Genomic DNA, 24,708 nt, shown 5'->3' on the forward strand with positions numbered 1-24,708 from the left:
ACGCCTACTCAGAATACACTGTGATTCACAATTACAGAGGCACAGCAAGGTTCCATAGCTATTTTAACAATGCCTGGCTCATTCATTCACTCAAGAAATATTTATTGAGCACCTTCTGTGTCGGGATCCATGCTAGATGCTGGAGATATTGCCATGAACAAGACAGACTTGGTCTCTGCTTTCAGAGAGTTTACAGATTCAACCTCCAAAATCCAGCCCATTCTTTGCCCAAGTCCTCAGCCCACCCCTCTTTCCACCCAACCCAACCTTTTCCGTCTCTCAAACTCTCTCTCTCTCTCTCACACACACAGAGACAAACACACACACACACACTTAGTAAGTAAATTTTCTCTAAATTCCAGTATTTCTAGAAAACATAATTGTATATGCTAGAGTGGGAAGGAGGAATAAAAGACATATAACAGAGAACAAATAATCACTAAAGCCATTCATTCATTCATACATTCACTCATTCAACACACCTTTCTCTGGCACCTGGTCTGTGTGGAGCCCTGTGCTGGGCAGTACTGGGAACCCAAAGGTGGCTGTGAGAGCCACACCCTGCCCTCCCAGGGCTCACAGTCCAGTGGGAGAGACAGAAGCACCCCCAGATAGTGACAACCCAGAGTAGTCAGGGCTGGGACATGGGAGCCCAGAAGGGACTCCTGATCCAGCCTGGGGGATCAGGAGGGCATCCTGCAGAGGGGCCAGCTGTCCTGGAGAACACACTGAGATGATGAACACGAGCAGCCACATCTCCTGAAGGTGATATTTACCAGACACTGCGCTCAAGGGCTTTAATGCATCCTTTCCGTTTATTTCCCCAAACCCTGGAAAGTGGATGCTATTATTAGCTCCATTTCACAGATGAGGAAGTTGAATTGTCACTGCCTATCTGTGAGTTGCACAGCCCTGGGATCTGCCTCTTTGGAACTTAAAGCCCAGTGGGTGACACAAATCTATCCCTAAAGAGTGACACATCAGAGTGGGCAGGGCTGGGACAGTGGGACTCAGGGGGGCTCTGGGAGACCAGAGGAGGGATTTGCCCAGCCTGGGGCGGGGAGGTTCCTGGCAGGCTTCCTGGAGAAGGGGATGGCTCAGACCTAAAGTGGGAGTAGCCAATGAAGAACAGAGGGAAAATGTTCCAGCCTGAAGGTGAGCAAACATGATCTTTTTAGGACTACAAGGGTTTCCGCAGGGCTGACGTGTAAAGGGGGAGAGGAAGAGACAGCAGACTTTCATCAGGGGCCAGGTCACGCAGGACTCCAGAACCTGGACTCTTTCCTGCAAATGACAGGGATGTGCTGAAGGGTGTGGCTCTGATGACTCACAGTGGGTAGAAGTAGGCTGGGAGGGGGCGGGTTTCATTTCCTTCCTTGGGCGGTGAGAGGACTGCAGGATCTGGAAGGGAAGAACCGAGGGGAACAACCATTGTGAGGCACCACTACACCCCAAAAGATATGAGGTTTGTAGGGGGGGCGCTGGTGGGAGGTGAGAGAGAGGACATGTCCCCTCTGGTAGCTCTCGGGGAAGGACAGGCAGGTGGCTGTTATTTGGGGCTTTCTCTGCCAGCTTTCTCCCACCCAGCCTCAGAGTACAGAAGGTAAAAGCTCTGCCCTCACCAACCCCACCACCCCATGCTCTGTCCAGTCCACGACCGCACCACAAAGAGGGCAGGACAGGGGTTTTCATCACTGTTTTCCACGTGAGGAACATGAGATTTAGCTGCCATGAGGTCTTTGCCCTGCACAAAACTCTGCGGCTCAACACAACACTGTAAATCAATTATACTTCAATTAGAAAAAACAACCCTACGGCTCTCTGCTGCCCACATGCCTCCTGGTCAGGGTGCACAGCAAGGTGCTACAAGCCCCAGGACACCAGAAATAATATCTGCTGTTTGTTGAGCAGCAAAATAAACAACATTTTTAGCCATATAACTCATTTCTAAATAACCGATTTAACCATCACCTCATGTTTTCATGATCCTCTATTTTACAGGTGAGAAAAAGGAGGCAAGAGAATCATACAGGTTGCTTAGAACCACCAGCTGTTAGTTGGTGAAGATGGAATTTGAACCAAGGGAGTCACACTCAGGAGCCCCCACCTCACCGTTCTCAGCCTCCATCTCTCTCCCCCTCCCCTCTTCTTTCTTCCTTTCTCTCTCTCCCCCTCCCTCCCTCTCTTTCTCTCCCCACCCTCCTGCCCAGCCTCCAGGTTCCTACATCAAACCCTTTGCAACAAACCTTCACATCTGAAATTGTAAAAGCTTCAGTTCACTACCATGAGCCACCCTGGGTAGGAAACCCCACCAATCTCCGACTTTGCTGACAAGAGCACTGAATGACAATTTGGCACTATCCTCCAAGACCACAAATACGCGTGACCTTTGACCCAGCAAATTCACTTCTAGGAACCTATGGAACTGATACTGTCACACACGTGTGAAATGGCGTGGATGTGGTTACTCAGAGAAGGACAGTTTGCCAATGCTAACAGTTGGAAACATTTGAAACGGCTATCCGCTGAAGACACGTTCAAAATTTTCACAGTGTTCATCCAAAGGAATGATCCATGGCTATGAATAAGCAAACGAATGCATGAGACAGCTTGTTATGTCCTTTTATCGAAAGATCACTGAGATACATGGTTGAGTAAACAGCAGAAAAAGGCATAATGATGCTACTATTTATTGTTTTCAATGTGAGAGAGAAGAAGAAGGAAATATTTCCCCCATTGCTTGATGATACAAGCTTCCAGGTGATTCTCCTGGATGCAGAAGTTAGAAAACCAAGGCATTCATGGGATGAGCCCCAAGGAATTGTAACAGGCCCGTTGGAGACATCCATTCACTTATTTATTCTTTCAATAGATATTTCGGCACTTGTGTAAAGAAAAATGTCCAGAACTGGTCCCAACCCTGAAGGAATTTAGAATCTTGACAGGGAGACGCACAGAAGCAAGCATTTATGTCCAAAAACCACACTTGCTTTTCCTTCCAAACCTACAACTTCTGACCTCGTCCCCATTTCAGTCAAAGGCACCTCCTCCTTCCGCCAGGTCAGGACCTTGGGGTCCTCGGTGAGAAAGAGAGGTTTCCCTCATGCCCCGCATCCAATTTGCTGGCAAATCCCTGGGTCTCTACCTTCAAAATACGTTAGAATCCAACCGCTTGTTCTCTCCAACCCCACCATCACCCAGCGGTGAGCCTCCATCATCTCCCACCTGGACCACTGCAGTCACTTCCCCACTGGCTCCAACACTCAACCCCTTACAGCCTGTCCCCAACATGGCAGCCAGAGGGATCCCATTAAAACACAAGTCTGATCACATCAGCTCAAAACCCTCGAAAGTCTTCCCATCTCCATAAAATGTAAACATCTTACCATGGGCCACTTGGTCCAATAATATTCGACCCCTTCCTACCTCTCCAAACTATTCCTTATACCCACATCACTCTTCCCACTCTAGCCACACGGGCCCCTTTGTCAAGTCAGTAAGCAGGTTTGTGCCTCAGGGCTTTTGCACTTGCTTTTTTCCTGGGCCTGAATTATCCCCAGGCAATTGCCGGGCTGACTTCATTTAGGTTTCAACTCCCCATCTCAGAGAGGATTTTTCTATCAGTCAGCTTTCACTGGATTTTGCTGCAATAACAAACAACCCCCAAATCCTGGTGCTTTGAATCATCAACTCCTCATTCATGTTACACGTTGACAGCAGGTCAGCTGTGGCTCTCCTTCACACATCTTCTTTGTCCTACGATCATGGCTGAAGGAGCAGCCCCATCTGGTACAGGCAGTTATGGGAACCAAAGAAGAACAACAGTGGGGAGGATTTAGGTCAAGTGGTAGAGCACATGCTTAGCATGCACAAGGTCCTGGGTTCAATCCCCAGGACCTCCATTATAAATAAATAAATAAACAAACCTAGTTACCCCCCCCACCAAAAAAAGAAGAAGAACAATGGATGAGCCAGGCCACAGCCTTAAAACATCTGCTCAGAACCGGCTCACGTGGTCCCCTCCAAATGCAAGTCAACTGATGACACCTAGTGCGCAGGCTCACACCTGCTTCAAGAAGCACAAAGCTGTGAAGGTTCTTTTGTTTCTGACTTGGGAAGGAAGAATACATAGAAGAAGCTAGAAAAGGGAGAGTCAGAAGTGCTGGGCAGCCACGGTGGGTGGGGAGGATATAGCTCAGTGGTAGAGCACGTGCTTAGCATTCACAAGGTCCTGGGTTCAATCCCCAGTATCTCCATTAAAAAACAATAATCGTAGTAGTAAATAAATAAATAAATCTAGTTACCCCCCCCCCAAAAAGTGTTGGGCAGCCACAAAGGAGGAATATTGAAGAAATTCTTCCTGTCTCCTTACTGTGTCTTATTTTTCTTCACAGCTTTTGCCATTCCCTGGTATGTATAGTACCTGTCTACATTTTTTAAAAAATTATCTTTCTCCACCCAAGTCCCATCCAGCATGGGACCTCCAGGAGGGCAGGAATTTTATCTCTTGCTCACTGCTGTATCTTCAGTGCATAGGACAGGGCAAAGCACACAGTGGGTGTTTAATAAACATGCACTGATTGAATGAATACAAAGAGCAAAGGGCCATGGGGAGAGAACCCCGGGAGCTGTGGGAACCAGAGGTGGGTGGCTTCAGTGAAACCCCAGACCGCCCCTCAGGGCTCAGAGGTGGGGAGTGGCCAGGGGAGAGGCTGTCAGGGGAACCAGACAGCTCCTTGACTCAATCCACCCTTTCCAACTGGCACTAATCTCCCTCCAGCACATCCTCATCCAGCCTCATCCAGACCTGCAATAAGACATTTTATTTAATTCAGCAATTTTGACAGCCTGGACCTTTTGGCCTTCCCAAGTATTTACTGACTCAAAGGTTTTTTACCCTGGGAATACCAGCCACCAAAGGCCCTCTCCCTCCTACTGACCCTCACCACACCCAAGCCCTATCCCTGAGAGCTGCCCTTTTCTTGATCCCATCTTTGACTTCATCCCTAACTTTTGCCCTATCCCTACCCGTCAGCCCTGCCTTGACCCCACTTTTGAGCTTCAGTAACAGAACCTATATCATTCCCATTGCACAGAATTGTTCAGGACCAAGGCTCTCATTGTTTGTTTTCAGACAGAGGCCCCATTCCTGTCACCAAGAAGTCAGATGCCTGGTGGGGAAGAGACAGAATATGGGGTGAAGTGAGCCCTAAATCTCAAGTCCAAACACTGGCGAGGGGAGGAGGCAGCTGAAACCACAGTAGCCATAGCCAGGAGCCCTGGGAGGAGGGGAATTCCCGAAGGTGACATCATGTTCCAGGGGAGGAACACAGAAACTGCCACAGATTCCCAATTCGGAAATAACTCAGCGGCCCAGAAAAAGAGTGTCAGAGAGAAAATTCAGAGATTTCCCAGAGACCAGCCTCAACAGTTCCATTCAGAAACTCACCCACATACATCCAGAGTGAAAAACACCAAGCATCAGAGCCACGCACTCACCCACGGCTGTGCCAAGACAGAGAGGGCAGCAGGAAACAGAACCCCTCAAACTGGCCAAAGCCCAGAGGGAATTTTCTCAAAGGATATAAGGATGTCACAGAACAAGGGTCAGAGTCACTAGCAGGCCAGGTGGGGACCAGGAAGTCTCCCAAGCTCTATGTCTGAGTAGATGGCTCTCTGAGTCTCTCTCTGACCTCTCAGTTCTCTCCCATCTCACTGACTGTCCTGTCCCCCCAGTCCCTTCTCTGTCTCTCATCTTCTGTCTCTACCTTGGTCCCTCTCTCATTTCTCTCCCTTCTATACATTGCTCCATCCATAACCATTATCACCTCCAGACATGATGGTACTCTGTGTATTGATGTGTTAATGGTTTGTTTCCCACCAGTAGAAGGTGGGCTTCGTGAAGGCAGGGATTTTTGTCTATGTTATTCTCTGCAGCATCTCCTGTGCCTAGAATACTGCCTGGTTCAATAAATATCTGTTGAGTGAAAATAAATGAATGAGCCGTCATTCTCATCAACATTATTATTTGATGATTTCTGTAAAGCAGCACTAACAGCTGTTTTGTGATAGCTGCTGTTTACTGAGTACAAATTATGTACCAGGAACTGAACTAAGCAGTTGCTGCTTTAAACCCTACAAACCTTCCTGTGAGGTGAGCTCTATTATCCTGTCCATTTCTCAGGTGAGAAACTGAGGCCCCAAGAAGAGCAGCGATTTGCCTAATATGAATCCAGGGGGTTTAGTCCTGGTGGTTAGGAACTCAGGAACTGCCCCGAATATAGGCTTGAATCTCTGCTTTGTCACTCGCCAACGCGAACTTTAGAAAGTTCGCGGAACGTCTCTGCCTGCCTCAGTTTCCTCGCCTGTCACGTGGGATCTCCAAATCAGAAGCTTCGTGCTATCAGTATCCACCTCCTAGGACTGTCACCGGAATTCGATGACAAGTGTCAGCGCAGGCGCGGAGGGAGGGACTCAGCCGGCGCACCAGGAGCTGGGCGGGGACCGGGCGCCCAGGTCTTCCTCTAAGCCAGTCTGCGGAGGGAAGAAGTCGAACCTCCCCTCCCCGCCCCCAGGCCGCGGCGGCGGAGCGCGGCCGCGATTCCCCGGCAGGAGCGGCGGAATCAGGGCCGCCGGCGGCGGCGCGGCCACAGCGAGCGGACGCCGGGTTAGTGGAGAAGGCGGCGCGCCCAGCATGGCTCAAGCCGTTCGCTTAGCTTGGCCACGGCTGCTGGTATCCCTGCTGTCTCTGTCCTGGTCGCCCACGGTAGCCGGTGAGTGACCCCGCGCGGCCGGGCTGCCCCTGCTCCCCTCCTCCCTCTTCACCAGCCCGGGCACTCGGTCCCTGCGTTCCCCGAGGCTGAGAGCGCCGTCCTCCCCGAACCGCTCCGCCCCAGGGATGGACGGATGCCGGGCCGGAGTCGGACCCTTCAGCGAGCTTCCCGGAAAAGCAGCCAGACTTCGGTCAGCCTCAGGGTAAAATAAAGTGGGTGTGCTGTGCCCTGGCACGGCTCCTGGCGAACCTGCTCACCCTGCTCACTACTCGCAAACCCTTCTCCTCGGCTGCCAACAGCCCGCTGCCGGTGAGAGAGATTGCTGGTTGGGGGAAAGAGGGGCAGCGGCACAGAACCCCGTTCCCCTTTGACCCCAAATGTGTGGCTCTAAGGACGTGGCCGTGCATTCGTGCATGCATTCATCCCACACACGTTTATTAAGTACCTACTATGTGTGGGGCAGCGTTCCAAGTATTGGGAATACAGCTCTGATGTCAGACGGCCCCGGGTTCAAAATAGCTTTTGACATTTAATACCTGTGTGAGCTCAGGAAAGTGACCTAAGCGCTCTGTTTCCACAAAGTGTGTGTTGGGGGTCTCGGGGTCGGGGTGGAATCCTACCTACCTTGTAAGACTGTGTCTTGGGATGATGCTGAACTAGGTCAATGCACTCCAGAAGACAGTAATGATGATAATGACCATTCATGTGAACAACAGTAGTATTGAGTGTAGACTCCTTCGTGTCATCATTTCCCAAAGGTCCCATGCTCTGCCCCTTGCTTGCTGGTCAGCCTAGGCAAGTAGTTTGACCTTCCAAAGTTCACTTGCCCCTCGATCCAATGGGGATGAAAATACTAGTGTGTGCCCCATGGACCGTGAAGAGGGTTGGAGACAGCCTTGCTTAAGGGAGCAGCCCAGCGCCTGGCACACATTAGGAGCTTGGACCTGGCTATTACACAGGGAACAAGCCCAGAGAAAGGTCACTTCACCCAATTTCATCCTCATAGTGGCCTTGCCATCAGAGGAGACTCACTTGCTCTGAGCAGCACAGCACATCAATGGTGGAGCTGGCATCCGAACCCAGACTGGCATGCTCACCACTCCACAATCCCGTTGAGTCCAGACCATGCCCTTCTTCCACACAGCAAGCTCCTAGCACCCCTGCCCACTACCTCCCAGCCTCCTCTTCTTCGTAACAATACTTACGATACTGGTCTTTATAGCGTGCTGGGCCTATGCCTTCCAGAAATTTCATCCTTTAGTCCTCACAACACCCTGTCAAGTTATAACCACTCCCACTTTACAGACGAGGAGACTGAGGCTCAGAGGAGTGAAACCACTGGCACAAAGGTCACAGCTAGTGAGTGAGTAGCAGGACCAAGATTGAAAGAACTTAATTCCTTCTCACCTCCTCCTCATCCTTATTATTATTTATAAGAATGCATAGCACTGTGTTTATCAATATCAAGAAAAGCCAACGAGTATTGAGGACCTATTATATGTTGGAGCCCTAGGAAGAAAGAATTTCATATGAAGTCTGGTGGATTAGAGGTCAGGAGTACCCTAGGTTCAAATCCCACCTCTTCCACTTGCCCACTGTATATGACCTGCATTAAAAGACTTGTTTCCCCCCTCTCTAAAGTTGGGCTGACCATAGTGTTTGCCTCGAGGAGCTATTTAAGGACTAAATGCTGGGAGACATGAGAAGCACTCAGAACAGTCCCTGATATGTGTAAGCAACTTGTGAATGTTTACTGTTACTAGTCCCATTTTACAAACTGGGAAAAAGAATCAGAGAGGTTAAGTAATCTGCCTGAAGCCTCACAGCAGAAATCCGGAAGGGATTCAAAACCCTAGGGCTATCATCACCTCCCTTCTTGTGCCAAGATCCCCTACAAATATTTTCCTACCTCCAGGCCACGGAGAGTAATCATAATACCATATTTCATGGACTCTGAGACCTAGAGTTTCTTCCCATTTTCAGACCTCTAAATCAGAGATGCTGTAACCACTGACAGTGAGTCGTGCTGTAAATGACAGAATCCCCAGTGCCTCTTAAAATCGATGTCTCTAGGGTGATGAAAAAAGTTTTGTAACTAGAAAGTGATGATGGTTGCACAACATCATGAATGTACTTACTGCCACTGCAAGATGGCACTTTTAAATTATTTAAATGGCAATTTTAAGTTTTTTAACCACAATATTGACCACAATATTTTAAATGATGATGCTGACATAGAGGAAATACAGTAATAACAGCCCTTCGAAGGGGCGTGGGCCTGGTTGCAAACCCAGTCCAGCCCCGCTAACCCTTGCTGCTGCCCAGATCCAGAATGATTCCCACCGCACCCCCCTACACGCTCCCAACCAAGGGGCTCCAGGCCCCAGGCGAGCGACCTCCTGGTTGCCCCTCCCCATTCAGATCAGGGACACCCGGGTGTGACCCGCCCCATGTTTCCCCACAGAGACTGAGGTGGTCAGTGTACTGGCCCCTGCCCAGGTGCACGGCTTCCTGGGCGACACCGTGAAGCTGCCATGCAAATTACAGCTCATGGAGGATAAAGTGACAGTGACTCAGGTGACTTGGACCCGGCAGAAGCCGACGGAGGCCATCCGCAGCGTGGCAGTCTTCCACCCTACCCAGGGCCCCAGTTTCCCCGAGCCCGGGCGGTTGGAGTTTGTGGCCGCCAAGCCAGGAGAGGAGCTACGGGACGCATCGCTGGCCTTGCGGGGGTTGGGCGCAGAGGATGAGGCCAACTACACCTGCCAGTTCGCCACGTTCCCTCAAGGCGACAGGAGCGCCCGAACCTGGCTCCGGGTGCTGGGTGAGCCGGGATGACGGGACGAAAGGGAAGGGGGTGGGGTGGGGTGGGGTGCAGTACGTAGAGAGGTAAGCACAGAGTGGGGAGAGCCGGGAGGGAGTGAGATTCCCTCCAGAGCAGCGATTCTGCGGGCACAAAAGGATGTAGGGCAATGATAGGGGGCGGGGGGGGGGGGATGCAGAGGGGGAGGTTAGAAAGGGGAGGGGCTGGAGGACCAGAAGAGAGTAGCGATCATGGGGAGTAAGATCTTGGGAGACTGAGAGCAGAGGGGATGGAGAGGCTGGGGATGCTGTGTGGGGGAAGGTGGGGGCTGATGCGAGTATGGGGTGGGGGGACAGGGAGGGGTCTAGGAAGCCCAGGGACCTGGGTTTGGACCCCAGCTAGCCACTACCAGCCTGGGCAAGTGGTTTCCTCTCAGAACCTCCTTTCCTCATCTGTAAAATAGGCTTAGTAAAAATACTGCTGCCTTCAGAAAGCTATCCTGAGGGTCCTGGGAGTTTATCAGGTGAATTGCTTAGAACAGAAGCCCATGTGAGCTAGTGACTACTCCCTTCCGGGAGGAAGAGTTGAAATAGACTGGGAGGCGGGGATTCTGATACCCAGTAGTGGAGGGCTTTCCCCGTGGGGCCAGTTGCCCTTGGGCATTGTCATGGAATCCTGCGGTCATTTTCATGAGCACCAGGGAGTCAGGCTTTCCTCTTGGCAATTGAGTACAATTGTTCTTCAGTTTCCTCAGCTGTGAAAGGGAGCTCACTCTGACGATGAATAAGAGCTGACATTACCTTTTCACTTAGATGCCAGGAACTGTTCCAAGCCTTGTATGAAATGACTCATGAAAGGTTAAGTACCTGGAACAATGCCTGGCATACAGTACCCAGACAAAGGCAAATCTCATCATTTCAGAAAACTTGGGACTTTAGGACTGATGGTTTAGGATGAGGGTAAAACAGAACCAGTGAGTCAAGTTAAAGAGAAATCTTCAGTAACAATAACTCAGGTACTGATGAGAAAGGAACCAAGTGAAGCCCCAGGTCAGGGAATCACCAAAATGATGATTAAGAAACAGTCAAGGTAGTTTTGGAGTCAGATAGACCTCGTGTAAAAGCCCAGCTCTGCCGCTTACAGCCATGTAACTTTGGGCCAGTCATTTTCCCTCTGAAACTCCAGGGCACAGCTCAGCCCTCCTCTCTTCCAAGAAGCCCTCTGCAACCACCTACATACCACCCCCAGATTCAGGCACCCCTTCTGGGCTCCCCCATCCCAGCCTTGCTCACTCAGAGTCATCACTGTCTGGGGAAGTCTCTCTTCCCCTTGGACCGCCCACCCCAGGAAGGCAAGGATGAGGCTGTCTCGGTCATTGCTGGGTCCTCAACACTGCCCATCACAGAACCAGCCAATGGATTCAATTACCAATAATAAATATATATATATATTGGGCATTTATTATGTGCCAAGGACCATTTTAAGAGCTTTACCTGCATTTTCTCATCACCAATAACTCTATCATCATCCCCAGTGGACAGACAAGGAAACTGACTTGCCCAAGGCCACCCTAATATATATATGTATAGTTTCACATTTTTTATTTGTATTTATTGGGGGGGGTAATTGGGTTTTTGTTTATTTATTTTTAATGGAGGTACTGAGGATTGAACCCAGGACCTTATGCGTGCTAGTCATGCGCTCTACCACTGAGCTACACCCTCCCCAACCCAAGAGCTGAGATTTGAACCTGGCCATTCTGTACCCTCAATTGTCCACCCTCCTCTGCTGCTGAGATGTTTAAGTGACTTCAGGCAAGGAGTGACCCATCTCTTTCACTCCTATCCCCAGCCAAACCCCAGAACAAGGCCGAGACCCAGGAGGTCCCACTCAGCCCACTCGGCCCAGAGCCTGTGCCTGTGGCCAGCTGTGTCTCCACGGGGGGTCGCCCGCCTGCCCACATCTCCTGGTCCTCGCACCTGGACGGGAAGGCAAATAAGAGCCAGGTGCCAGGGCCCCTGCCCGGCACCTTCACCGTCATCAGCCTCTTAACCTTAACACCTTCGAGCCAGATGGATGGCAAGAACGTCACATGCAGAGTGGAGCATGAGAGCCTGGAGGAGCCGGTGTTGCTGCCTGTGACCCTCAGCATGCCCTGTGAGTGTGCCCTGGAGGAGGGACCCCGCCCCCACCCTCCTCCTGCCACCGTCTACACTGACTCCCCGGGCCACTTTCAACATTACCCCATCATCCACACTAGCTTCCCCTGACTATCGTCTACACCCCCTACACCATCTACACCGGCTCTCCTGGGCCACAAACAACACTGTCCTTCATTGCCTAAACCAACATCTAAGGCCACAGTCCACACTCCTGCCCGGGTTGTCTACCTGGCTCTCCTGGCCACTATCTCCACCAACGCCCCACACTGGTTTCCTTGAGCCCAATCTACACACAGTGCCTACATCTGCCTCCCTGGGCAACTGTCCACACTGACCGTGTCCACATGGCTGCACACTTCCCCATGGTCTACACCGACTCCCTTGTTCATTTTCTATACTGCCTTACCTTTGTCTACACTGGCTTCCCTGGGTCCCAGAAAGCACTGCCTCCATTGTCTACACCAGTTAGGCCATCAGCTGTGGGGAGTTGTCACTGTTCCCCCCGTTGCCTAAAGTGGTTCCCCTGACCACGCTACACTGATACCCCACATTTTCTACACGGGTTCTCCTAGGATGTCTCTCACACTGACCTGCAACACTGTCTACACTGGCTCCCTTGGAGAACTGTCCCCCCAGTGTAGTCTCTATTCCCCTCTGCCCCAATGTGGTCTATACTGGCTGGTCTAGGGTCTGTGCCCCCATCGTTGTCTGTACTGAATAGACCCTCCCAGGCAGTTGCTGCACTGATTCCCTCAGGCACTGTCTACACCGGACCCCCTCAACATTGCCACTGGGTCTGAGAGAGGAGGGGATCTCTACTGACTCCCCCACACACAAACACACACATTCTGTCTCACTGGCCTTCCTCCTGGGGATTTTGAAGTCTTCTCTGTCGCTCACTTTTGGGTTGGATAAGCAGCAGGCTGAAACAACGTCATCCAGGATTCTTTCCTGCAGGACTTGTCAGAGCCTTGAACATGCTCCTGTGCATTCTGAGCGCCCAGGAGGTCCAAGGCACGCCAGGACCTGGCTTTACCCAGGAAAAGGAGTAGAGAGAAGCAGGTCCTGAGATGCCCTCCCTGTGCCTCACCACCTCTCACCCTCCTGAGGACTCCCCAGGCTTCTATTCTCAGAGGGAACCCACTGCCCCAGACCCCTTCCAGGCCTCTCCATCTTGGGCCCTTCCCGAAACCCAATGAGGCCTTTTCCAGTTGTGACATGAATTCCAAATATCTTTAGGCTGAATAATGTGAAGGCTCCCTGTCTCTGAGCCTACGTGTCTGTCTCCCCCAGATTCCCCTGAGGTTTCCATCTCTGGCTATGATGACAACTGGTACCTTGGCCTCCATGGGGCCACCCTGCACTGTGACGTCCGCAGCAAACCAGAGCCCACGGGCTATAACTGGAGCACGTGAGTCCTGGGTCGGAAGAGGGAGGGGCTGGGGACCCAGATCCCCGGGATCCTGAGAAATGAGGGGGTGGGGAACCTGGACTCCTAGGTCTGAGGGAGGAGGGGTGTAGGCAGGAAAGTAAAGAGAGCAAGAAGTCAACTTGGGGCCCCCAGGAAAATTTCTGTCTCGTATGCACAGAGTTTACGAGGTGGTTTAGTCCAGATGAGATGACATACCAGCTGTGTGCCAAGTACTTAGCCTCAGCCCGCACAATCCCCATATTCTGGGCACAATCCACACTATCGCCATGTCGGGTTAAAGACCAGCTGGGCCCCAGCAGCTGCCGTCATTGGCCGGGGCACATAGCCACGGAGGTGCAGAGGTGACTCCAATCAGCGCCTGGATCCAAACCCAATCCTCTTAACCCCTGGGCTGGGCCACCTCCCCAGCTACCTCGTGTAACCTGCTCTGTCCTTGCTGACGGAACAATTCTCTGTCCCTATTCTCTGGATGAGGAAATTGAGAGGCGGAGCAATCAGAAGATTTCCTCAAATTCATGCGGAGGCTGGGATTAAGAGTGAGGGAAGAGGGGGAGGGTATAGTTCAGTGGTAGAGTGTGTGCTTAGCACGCATGAGGTCCTGGGTTTAATCCCCAGTACCTCCGTTAATAAATAAACTTTATTACTTCCTCCCTAAAAAAAGTTTAAAAAAATAAAAAGCATTTTTTTTTAAGTGAGGGAAGATACAGGCAAAGGGGTAAATTGTTTTTATATAATTTTTATTGGGCCTTTTTCCTCACTACAAAAATAACTGGCAAGCATTGTGGAAATTTTAGACAATATGGTTATTGCAAAAAGAAGAAAACAACACCAAAGGTCAAGCGTACCCAGCCACCTCCAGGAATAGCCTCTGTGACCCCTTGTAATATGTCCTTCCTGTCTTTTTTTTTCCCTCAATGTTTCTACACAAAATTTGTGCTGTATGTACAATTTTGAAACTTCTCTGTCTTGTGAACATCTTTCCATGTCAAAGCCTGTAGATCCATTTTCCCCAACATTTTATCAGGAGATTTTTCAAACATACAGAAAAGTTGTAAGAATTGTCCAGCGAACACTCAAAAACCCACACGTGGATTCTCCCATTAATATTTTCCTGTTAGTTGTTTTTATCACATTCCTGCCCATCAGTTCATCCCTCTGTCCATCCATCAAACAGTCTTTATCTTTCATGTTTCAAAATACCCACAACCCCTCCTTCATGCTGCTGGGATTCCATCCTAGGTGATGCCTTCAATGACTTAACCAATCCCAAGTGGGGATAGAGGCGCTTTCCCATTTTCAACTATGCAGATGTCATGTTGGCGACCAACCGTGTCTGTCCACCTCCACGGATACCCACAGTAGGGTCTTGATGGTGAAAGGAACTGCTGGCCAAGGGTTTCCAACTGGTGTTGACAGCCAGCCTTTATTTTCCTGCCCCAAAGCACCACAGTTCAGGCTTACAAGCCACACGGCGGGGTTTCCATGCCCGCTCTGCCAAATGCCCAAATCCGTGCCTCTGTCTCCTCCATCCCTTACGCCAGTGTTTCCTGACGGCTGTGGGCCAGATGCTGTTGACCCACATATCTTGGTAAATAAAATAGAGCAAACTCCTTCCCCTCTTGGAGCTCCCATTTGGGTGAAGGAGAGAAACAATAAACAAGATAATGTTGTCAAGGACGGTAGATAAAGGTAGATAAAGCCCATGGGAAAGATAAAGCGGGGGGAGGGGGATGAGGAGGGAGGTCACTGCAGTTGAAATAGAGTGGCCCAGGAAGGTGTCACAAAGGTGACATCTGAGCAGAGGCCTGAAGGAGGTGAGGGTGAACAGTGTGGTACTGGTGGGAAGAGCATTCCAGACACAGGGAACAGAACATGCGAAGACCCTGGGATGGGAGCATAACTGGAGTGTTTGAGGATCTACAGTTGGCCACCGTGGATAGTTAAGAGCAAAGGGGAGAGTAACAGACAGTGTGATCAGTGGCATCAGGGGACCAGCGTGTATGGGACCTATACCCATGGTAAGGACTTTTGCTTTATTCTGAGTGAGATTATACAGGAGGACTTTGGATAGAGGAGGGACTTGAGCTGACTTAGTTCTGATAAGATCTCTCAGGCTGCAAAATGGGGGACACAGTGGGGTGGGGTGGGGGTAGAAATAGGGAACCCCATGAGAAGGTGGCCGCAGTGGACCAGGAGTAGGGGGCACAGCCCTGGGTGGTGGCTGCGGTCCTTTGCTCTCACCTCTAGATCCACAGTGGCCTCCTTGTGGATCCTCAAACACTTCAATTATGTTCCCATCCCAGGGTCTTCGTATATGCTGTTCCCTATGCCCGGAATGCTCTTCCCACCAGTTCCCACACTGCTCACTCTTACCCTTGCCTCCTTCAGGCCTCTGATCAGGATTCTGTATATCCAGTTGGATTCTGGATAGATTTTGAAGGTGGGGCAGACAGGATCTGCTGATAGGCTGGACATGAGTGTGAGCAGAAGAGTCAGGGGAACTCCAGGCTTGCTCTCAGGGGCTATCACAGATGTCATGAGGGTTTCTGTGTTCCCAGCATACAGTAAGTGCTCAATCACCTGTCACTCTAGGCCTCCACCAGAGGCCACTTCCTCACCCATGTGTCTCTCCCAGGTCCACGGGACCCCTGCCACCCTCTGCTGTGGCCCAGGACACCCAGCTCCTGATCCATACTGTGGATGAATCCATCAACACGACTTTCATCTGCCTTGTCACCAACGCCCTGGGGACGGGCCAGGCAGAACTGACAGTCCTGGTCAGAGGTGAGGCACCTCCTGGGTGGGGAGAGCAGAGGGACCATAGAAGGAAGTCACGGGAGGATTCTCTCTGGGGGAAGAGTTTAGAAGTGGTCCCTGGTAAGGGAGTCCCTCAGCCACAAGAATGCTCTCTGACTCCCATCCTTCCCCTAAGCTCCCTCATGGAAGGTCCAGCGGGACCAGCTTTACTCTCTGTTAACTCAACATCTGTGCCACGGGAACCACTGTACCGCCACCGGGACTCAGCCGCTCTGCAAACCTTGCTGGGGTAGTTGGGTGATGCCCCTTTCACTGGGACTCAGGAAGGCTTTCCAAGTGTACCAGGCAGAACCCTACCACTTAGAATTGCTAGAAGCACAACTCAAAATAGTCAAGCAAAAATGAGATTTAAAAAAAATTTTTCTCCATCATTTCCTTCACCACCATATTTGAGTATTATTACCCTTCAGTAGGATTATATTTTAATATAATATATAAATAATAAAATTCATCCTTTGAACATGTACACTTTTTTTCTTAGTATATTTTCAAGGTTTTACAGCCATCAGGACTACCCAATTCCAGAACAAAAAATGAGACTTTATTGAAAATGTGCCTCCAAGTATGGTTAGATCCAGGTGCTCCAACTGTGTAACCCAGGAACTTTTCTTTACCTCTCTTGTCTGTGCTTTTATCTATGCTGACTTCATTCTCTGGAAGGCTCTCCCCTCAGGAAGGTGAGATGGTCCTCAGCTCTCAGCCCAGTTCAGTAATCCCAAGGGAAAGAATACACCACTTTCAATAGCTCTAGCCGCAGTCTCAGGGCTGGCTCTCACTGGCTCAACTTGGGTCACAGACCCCGCTATGAACCAATCACCGCAGCCGGGGAGAATGGAATGCTCTGACAGGCCGGGCCCAGGTCAACGTCCCATCCTAGGAACCAGAGGATGGGGTCAAATCCACCTGAACCATATAGACTAAGGGAAGCAGAGTGGTAGCTTCCTTTAAAAATGAGGAGTAATGTTTTGGGGTCAGGTGAAAACCCCAGAAGTCTCTCAATTTAAATCTCTGCTTCCTTTTCCTGCAGGACTTCCTAGGGAGCAACCACATTCGGGCTTATCCTCTTGGAAAATTATCCTCCTGACTCTGGGAATCCTGGTTGGTCTGGCCTTGTCCCTGTTCGTTTATCTCTGGCTACGCAGAAGCCTCTGTGAGTCCCCTCCTTCCTGGCACACCCTCCGCCTCTCTGCTGTAAATGAACATCACCACAGCCGCCATAATTGAGCCCATACTATGTGCCAGGCTCTGCGCTAAGCCGTCCACGTGGCAGCCTCTCACTGAATCCTCACCTCAGTACCATGAAGTTCCCCCATTTGACAGGCGAGGACATTGAGACCAGGGCGTTTTAGTCATTGGACTGTTGACTCATTTTACAAATATTTCAGGAGTGAGAGCAGATCCTGTAGGGCCTCGAAGACCAGAGTAAGGACTTTAACTTTTAATTCAGTGACACAGGAGCCCCTGCCAGAAGGATGGAGGGCGGAGTAACACTTAACTGCACTCCCACCCACCCCCAGCTTTCCTCTATCTGCCTTGCTCAGGAGTGACCCCCTAGCTGCTCTCATGGAAAAAGAGGGGGTGGCAGGAACCGGCACCTCGATCCCTGGCTCAAAAAGGACCTCATGCTCTCACCTCAAGGACTTTGCAAGGCTGTTCCCCTGCCTGGAGCACCCTCCCCATGGCTCCCTCTGACAAAGTCCTGCAGCTAATTCTGTAATCAAAAGAACTATATTTTGCTGAGCACTTTCTCTGTGCCAAGGACTTTCTCTGCACAGCCCCCTTGAATATCCACAACCACCTTGCAAAGAGAGTCCCGCTGTGAGCCCAACTTACAGATGAGGAAATGTTTGCTCAGAAGGGTGAAGTTACCTGCCAAGTGACACACAAGTGGAATGTCAGGAGTAGATGGCAGTTCTGTTGGCTGGAAAGCTTTGTTCCCTCAATCACTAAATAAAATTACCTCCCCACATCCCAGTGGGAGGCCCCCTCCTCCAGGAGGCCCTCCATATTCTTCCTTGAAATGAGCCAAGCACCAGCTCTAGGCTCCCCCACCCCAGCCTTGCCCACTCAGGGATATCACTGTGCAGGGACTCGTGTGTCTCTCCAGTGGACTGTGAGCCCCAGGAGGGCAGGGCTAGAACCATCACAATCATGGCTGTGTCCCCAGCACCACCCACCAGGACAGGCATGAAAGAGATATTTGAGGAAGTGTTTGCTGAATGCGTCATGTCCAGAGCCAGACTGCCTATGTCTGGGCCCACACTCTACTGCTTTATGGTGTCACCATGAGCAAATGACTTACTCTCTCTGACTCGAGTTTCCTCATCTGTGAAATGGAGTAACTGTACCTGATGATACAGGCAAAGCCCTCAGTGCAGTGGTTGCACTCTGTAAGCCACACGCGGGGCGTACGCATAGCTGTGATTACTACCGCCACTCCTGCGGTGTCTATGATGCTTAATATGTAAGTACCATGAGAGCAGGGATTTTTGTCTGTTCAACAGCTATATCCCTAGCACCTAGGATGCCCCTGGCACAAAGCAGACATTCACTATTTACTGAATAAATCCCTGTTTGATGGTTGAGGAAACTGAAGCCCAGAGAGGTTAAGTCAATTGCCCATGGTCACCCAGCTCCTTAAGGACAGAACAGGAATCTGAACCCTTCCATCTGGTTCCAGAGCCTGTGCTCTGTAAATATTGACTTATACCTAATAACTGAATGAAGAACTACATGAAGCGTATACCCCAGGTGTGTTTTAGAAATATAGAAACCATTTTGGGAAGTGACTCCCCCATATCAATAGCAGAGCTGGGACTTAGAATTCAAGGGACACAGCCACCCACACGTCTTCTTCCCATGCTCTCCTGCACTGTCATTAATTCCTGACCACTTCTCCTCCTGCTTCCCCAGGTCACAAACGGCGCAGCCCCTCTGCTAATGGCGTAAGTGTGGTGGTGGGGCTGAGGAGGGTGTGTGTGTGTAGGAAGTGGGGTCTCCATGAACCTCAGATTAATCACTGTGGGCTTTCCCAAGGCAAAGCCAGGCATATCTGGGCACCTGCAGCACTTAACCAAAAGCCTGAATGGCCTCACATGTCAGGTCCTTGATCTCTTCTCCAAATGCCTTGAGCAGCAGTTCCCAACCCTTCCTGCCATAGCCCCTGTAAGGTTTGAGAAAATGCAGGTTCCTGTGCCCTGCCGCCTGAGAGTCTGGTCTGGTGGGTCCGCACTGAAGCCTGGAGATCTGCATTTTCACAGGCACCCCTTCCCTCCCCACTCATGACACCACCTGGAGAAGTGCTGCCCTGGCTCCCAGAGGGTAGGGAACAGGCCTGCAGCTCTTTTTTTTCTCTTTAGGTGCACTTTTAATGAATTTTTATACACATGTAACAGTTTATATAGACCACATCCGCACCACGGTCATGATACAGAACATTCTCACCACCCCCAAATTTCCTCCTGCCCCGTTTTAGTCAATTCTCTCACTCCCCTCTCAGCATCCACCAACACTGATCAGGAGTCCATCCCTCCAGTTTTGCTTTTCCTAGAACATCCTATAAGCACATATAATGCATCTGAGGTTCCTCCATGTTGGGCTGCCTCCATCAGTAGTTGGTGTTTGTATTTTTCTGAGTAGCATCAGATATACTAGTTTGTTTACTCACTGCTCAGTTGATGGACATTTAGTTTGTTTCAAGTTTTTTGCTATTATGAATTGCTATAAAATTAATGTGCAGGGTTTTTTTTGTGGACATATGTTTTCACTTCTCTTGGGTAGATGCCTAGGAGTGGAATAGCTGGGTCTGTTCTTTTGCTAACACCATCTTGCCTTGATCAATGTAGCCCTACTGTAAGTCTTGGAATCAGCTAGTGTTTGTTCTCCAACTTTGTTCCTTCTTCTTTTAAAAAGTTGTTTTTTAGGCAATTCTAGTTTCTATGTCTTTCCATATAGATATTGGAATAAGCTTCTCAATATCTACAAAAATGCATGTTAAGATTGGGATTGTGTTAAACCCATACATGTTTGGATCTGGCAATCCATGAACATGGTATATTTATTTAGATCTTCTTTGAGTTCTCTTACCAATGTTTTATAGTTTTCTACATACAAATTTTACACATTTTCCCCAAGATTTAGTAACTTTATGCTACTGTAAATGGTACTATTTTAAAATTTCGATTACTAATTATTCATTGCTGGTATATAGAAATAAAATTGATATCTGTATATTGACCTTTATTCTTTGATCTAGCTAAACCTACTTATTAGTTGTAGTAGCCCTACTATTTTTTTAACAGCAACATTATTTATAATTGCCAAGATATGGAAGCATCCTAAGTGCACATCAATAATAGATGAATGGATAAAGAAGACACAGCATACATATGTAGTGGAATACAATTCACCCATAAAAAAGAAGGATATTTTGCCATTTGCACCCCTTCATTCACTTTTTATTTCCACTTCAAAAACCAGAATTTTATAACAGGTATAAACATTTTCATTGCATCAAAAACAACTAAATACCTAGAAATAAACTTAACCAAGGAGGTTACCTATACAATGAAAACCGTAAAACATTGATGAAAGAAATTGAAGATGATACAAAGAAATGGAAAGATATCTTGTGCTCTTGGATTGTAAGAATCAACATTATCAAAATGGCCACAATACCCAAAGCAATCTACAGATCCAATGCAACCCCTGTCAACATACTCACATTTTCCACAGAACTAGAACAAACAATTCCAAAATTTATATGGAACCATAAAAGACCCCAAATTGCCAAAACAATCTTTTGTTAAGTCTTTTTTTTCTCTTTCTTCTTTTTGTTCTCTTTTCTTAAGTTTTGATGACTAGAGAAGTTCCTTTAACATTTGTTGTAAAGCTGGTTTGGTGGTGCTGAATGCTTTTAGCTCTTGTTTATCTGTGAAGTTTTTGATTTCTTCATCAAATCTGAACGAGAAATTTGCTGGGTAAAGTATTCTTGGTTGTAAATTTTTTCTTTTCATCACTTTAAATACATCCTGCCACTCCCTTCTGGCCTGTAGAGTTTCTGCTGAAAAATCAGCTGATAACCTTATGAGAGTTCTCGTCTATGTTATTTGTTGCTTTTCTCTTGCTAATTTTCATATTTTCTCCTTATCCTTAATTTTTGTCAATTTGATTATTGTGTGCTTTGGTGTGTTCCTCTCTGGGTTGATCCTGTGTGGAACTCTCTCACTTCCAGGACTTGGGTGACTGTTTCCTTTCCCAAGTTGGGGAAGTTTTCAGTTACTAATGCCTCCAGCTCTTTGCATGCTAGGCTTCAGGGAGAAGATTTTTGTTTGAAAAGCACCTGAGGCTAAAGTTTGCATATCCTCCTTCTAGAAGGTCTCCTATTCAACTGTGGACAGTAAAGACAGCTCTCCCCAGGATCCGCCAACAGAGAGCACAAGGTGACAGCATCAGGACCGAATGGAGAGAGACTGCAGCTGGTGAGGATGTGGGTCTCACAGCCAGACCCCGCCTCAATAGATGAAATCTCCCTCCAAAGAGACCCTCCCCGAGCCAGACCTCAAGAATGTCCCTTCTTACGTGCAAGTTCAGGGGTCCCCAAGACCACCTTCAGGTTGAATCATTCACTACAAGGACTCACAGAACTCAGGAATGCTGTTATACTCATGGATACTCAGTTACAGTTTATTACACTGGAAGTATGAGATTAAGGTCAGCAATGTGAAAAGGCTTGCAGGGAAGGGTCTTGGAGAGACCGGACACAAGCTTCCAGTTGTCCACTCCCTGTGGAGTCATGTGGACAACACTTACTTCTCCCAGCGATGATGTATGACAACACACACACAATATTGCCAACCAGAATAGCTCATCTCAGCCTTGGTTTCCAGGGTTTTTACTGGGGGTCAATCATGTAGACACAACTGACCACCCACATAGCTGACTTTAGTCTCTAGCACCAACATAGGTCAGGCTAATATATTGTGGCCCAAGGCCCCCACCACAAAGTACACTGCTGGCATAGACTATCCAGTGTGGCCCACGGCCGCAGGTCAACAAAGACTCCTATCAACCAGCACATTCCAAGAGCTTAGCGGTTACTTCCCAGGAGCCAAGGGCAAAGGGCTAGGTATCTTTTTGAACAAATTTAATCCTTTCCTGCATAGTAGAACCACACAGAATGCTCCAACTACTGAAGATTTTTTCATAAGAATCTGACCTCTGGTCTTGAACTTCTAAATCTCTGTATAATATGGAATGTCTGTAGTTACAAGAAATAGCGACGGACCGTTATCACCAGAAGAGAACCAAAGGCTGGAGCCCAGCTGCCCGAGGCTGTCCAAGGAGCCAGCACAACTGGTGGTCATGACCTTAGAGGCTGTCTGCTCCAAGCACCTTCTGCCAAGACTCAGCCCCAGGAGAACATCTGTAGCCAGGGTGCTAATATTGACAAGATGCTGGCAACCCATCAAGGTAAAGCAAGAAGTTGTTTCCAAAACAAGGAGGAAGAGACACCGAGGGAGCAGAAACTACAGAAGAAACATTTCCCACAGATCAGGACCCAGGGCGCAGAGCTGCTCAGATACAACTGACCTGTTTACTTTGAAATGGTCTTGATGCCAGGCACTAGAATTCCTCTTACAGAGAGAACTGTCTGTTGGAGAAGATACCTTAGGGAGATAGAGACCTTGAACCAGAATGCAAGGCATGAGCTGCTCTGCAAGAGAGATGAGAAGGATTCAGCTTTTCTCTGGACTGATATAAACCCCTGACCGTCCCCAGCCCCCAAACACCTCATTAAAGTTTATTTATTAACCTCAAGTGGCTGTGTGCAAGGGGGTCTTTTGTGGGAACTGAGGAGAGACCAAGTTTCATGTGGGCTGTCACTGGGTGAGATGGAACCAGAGGTGCGAAGGCAAGACCTTGAATCAAGAAGATCATAAGGACATAAGTCCCCAGAATTCTCAGACACCAAGGGGAGTGCGCACCTTATTTTTCTTTCTCTCTCTCTTTAATTTAACTAGAAAATACAGGCATACCTCAGGTATTGCCAGTTCAGTTCCAGACTATAGCAATATAGCAAATATCACAATAAAGAAGATGTTGCAACATAGTGGATATCGCAATTAAGCAAGTCATGCATTTTTTCATTTTCTAGTGCATATAAAAGGGATGTTTACACTATACTGCAGTCTATTAGGTGTACAGCAGCATTATGTCTAAAAAATGTACATACATCAACTTTAAAGTGCTTTATTGCTAAAAAATGCTAACCATCATCTGAGCCTTCAGTGAGTCATAATCTTTTATGACTTACAGTCAACAGTAACAGCAGACTTACAGCTGTTATAACATCTGTGGGGCCAACTGACATCCTTCAAAGTCCAACAACCCCCATTTCTGGGCTCTCAGATGTCTGCCTGTGATCCCTCAACAGGCAAAGTACATTCTTTACTGGGCATGTTTCCACTAACAAACTAACAGCCCTAGGTAATGCTCAGGCTGGTTTGTTTCAGCCCACCCAATCAGTCATAAACCACACCGCCCTTCATGGACCCTAAACCTCTTACCTCACCTACAACCAATCAGAGACTTGTGCACAAGCCCATCAGGCACCTTATGACCCTTATAAAAGACCCCAACAACCAGCCCTCGGTGCTCACACAGGCACCTCTCGTCTGTGTGGCCCACTGTTGCCTATAGCAGTGTAACCTAATAAACTCCCTTACTAGCTCCTCCTTCATCTTTGTAAATTCTTTTACCAACCCGCATCACCACATCTCTGACTGGACACCACTGTTTCCCACAACATCAAAGATCACTGGCCACAGATCACCATACCAGACAGAATAAAGAGAAAGCTTGAAATATTGCGAGAATTACCAGTGTGTGACACAGAGACACGAAGTGAACAAATACTGTTGGAAAAATGGCACAGAACTGTTCGACCCGGGGTTGCCACAAACCTTCAATTTGTAAAAAATGCAATATCTGCAAAGCACCATAAAACAAAGAGCAATAACACGAGCTCTGCCTGTACAGAAAATCCCCAAACTGAAAGTTATAAAAGCACCTCAGGGGTCCACTTTGAGTTAATTTTGCATATAGGGTATAAGGTTAAGGGTCCAACTTCATTTTTTTGCATGTGGATATCCAGTTTTACACATTTGAATTAACGCCACAAAATTGTACACTCAAAGAGGGAGGGTATAGCTCAGTGGTAGAGTGTGTGCTTAGCAAGCACGACGTCCTGGGTTCAATCCCCAGTGCCTCCATTAAAAAAAAACAAAATTAAAATAAATAGACCTAATTACCTCCCCTGCAAAAAAAAAAAAAAAGAATCATTTAATAAATAAATGGTACACTTAAAAGTGGTTAAAATGGCAAATCTTTTGTCATCTCTGTTACCTCAATTTTAAAAAATTAATAACATGATACATCAAAAACCTTTGACTTGTACCTTTTGGGGAGGGGGAGTTGTGTTACCACAAACTTAGTAGCTTGAAAAACACAAAATTATTCGTTTACAGTCCTGGAGGTCAGAAGTCTGAAATGAGTCTCGGAGGGTTAAGATCAAGGTGTGGGGAGGGCTGGTTCCTTCTGGAGGCTCCAGGGGAGAGGCCCTTTCCTTGCCTTTCCAGCTTCTAGAGGCTGCCTGCGTTCCTTGGCTTACAGTCCCGCACTGCATCACCATTCCCCTCCCCACTCCATTATTACATCACC

At 48.7% G+C, this 24,708-nt stretch overlaps 1 protein-coding gene and 1 long non-coding RNA gene across 5 annotated transcripts in view; one reads left to right on the forward strand and one right to left on the reverse strand.

Moving 5' to 3' along the window:
• The window catches only part of LOC135322069 (uncharacterized), a 71,638-nt gene that overhangs the window by 34,980 nt on the left and 11,950 nt on the right, over nucleotides 1–24,708 (reverse strand). The window lies entirely within an intron of this gene.
• Nucleotides 6,532–22,806, forward strand: LOC105104707 (PVR cell adhesion molecule). 4 transcript variants are annotated; one of them, XM_031458803.2, is made up of 8 exons: nucleotides 6,535–6,773; nucleotides 9,238–9,597; nucleotides 11,428–11,733; nucleotides 13,032–13,149; nucleotides 15,806–15,954; nucleotides 17,015–17,137; nucleotides 18,901–18,932; nucleotides 21,364–22,806. In XM_031458803.2, exons 1-8 carry the CDS (start codon nucleotides 6,695–6,697, stop codon nucleotides 21,430–21,432), a joined length of 1,236 nt encoding a protein of 411 aa, XP_031314663.1. In that variant the 5' UTR covers nucleotides 6,535–6,694; the 3' UTR covers nucleotides 21,433–22,806. The 4 variants fall into 4 exon arrangements, with proteins under 4 accessions (XP_064345480.1, XP_031314663.1, XP_010996764.1 ...); XM_010998461.3 differs by having other exon boundaries at nucleotides 6,536–6,773; nucleotides 21,361–22,806; XM_010998462.3 differs by lacking the exon at nucleotides 18,901–18,932 and having other exon boundaries at nucleotides 21,361–22,806.

This window comes from Camelus dromedarius, chromosome 9 (genome assembly GCF_036321535.1).
Source record: "Camelus dromedarius isolate mCamDro1 chromosome 9, mCamDro1.pat, whole genome shotgun sequence".
In the NCBI taxonomy this organism is placed as follows: domain Eukaryota; kingdom Metazoa; phylum Chordata; class Mammalia; order Artiodactyla; family Camelidae; genus Camelus; species Camelus dromedarius.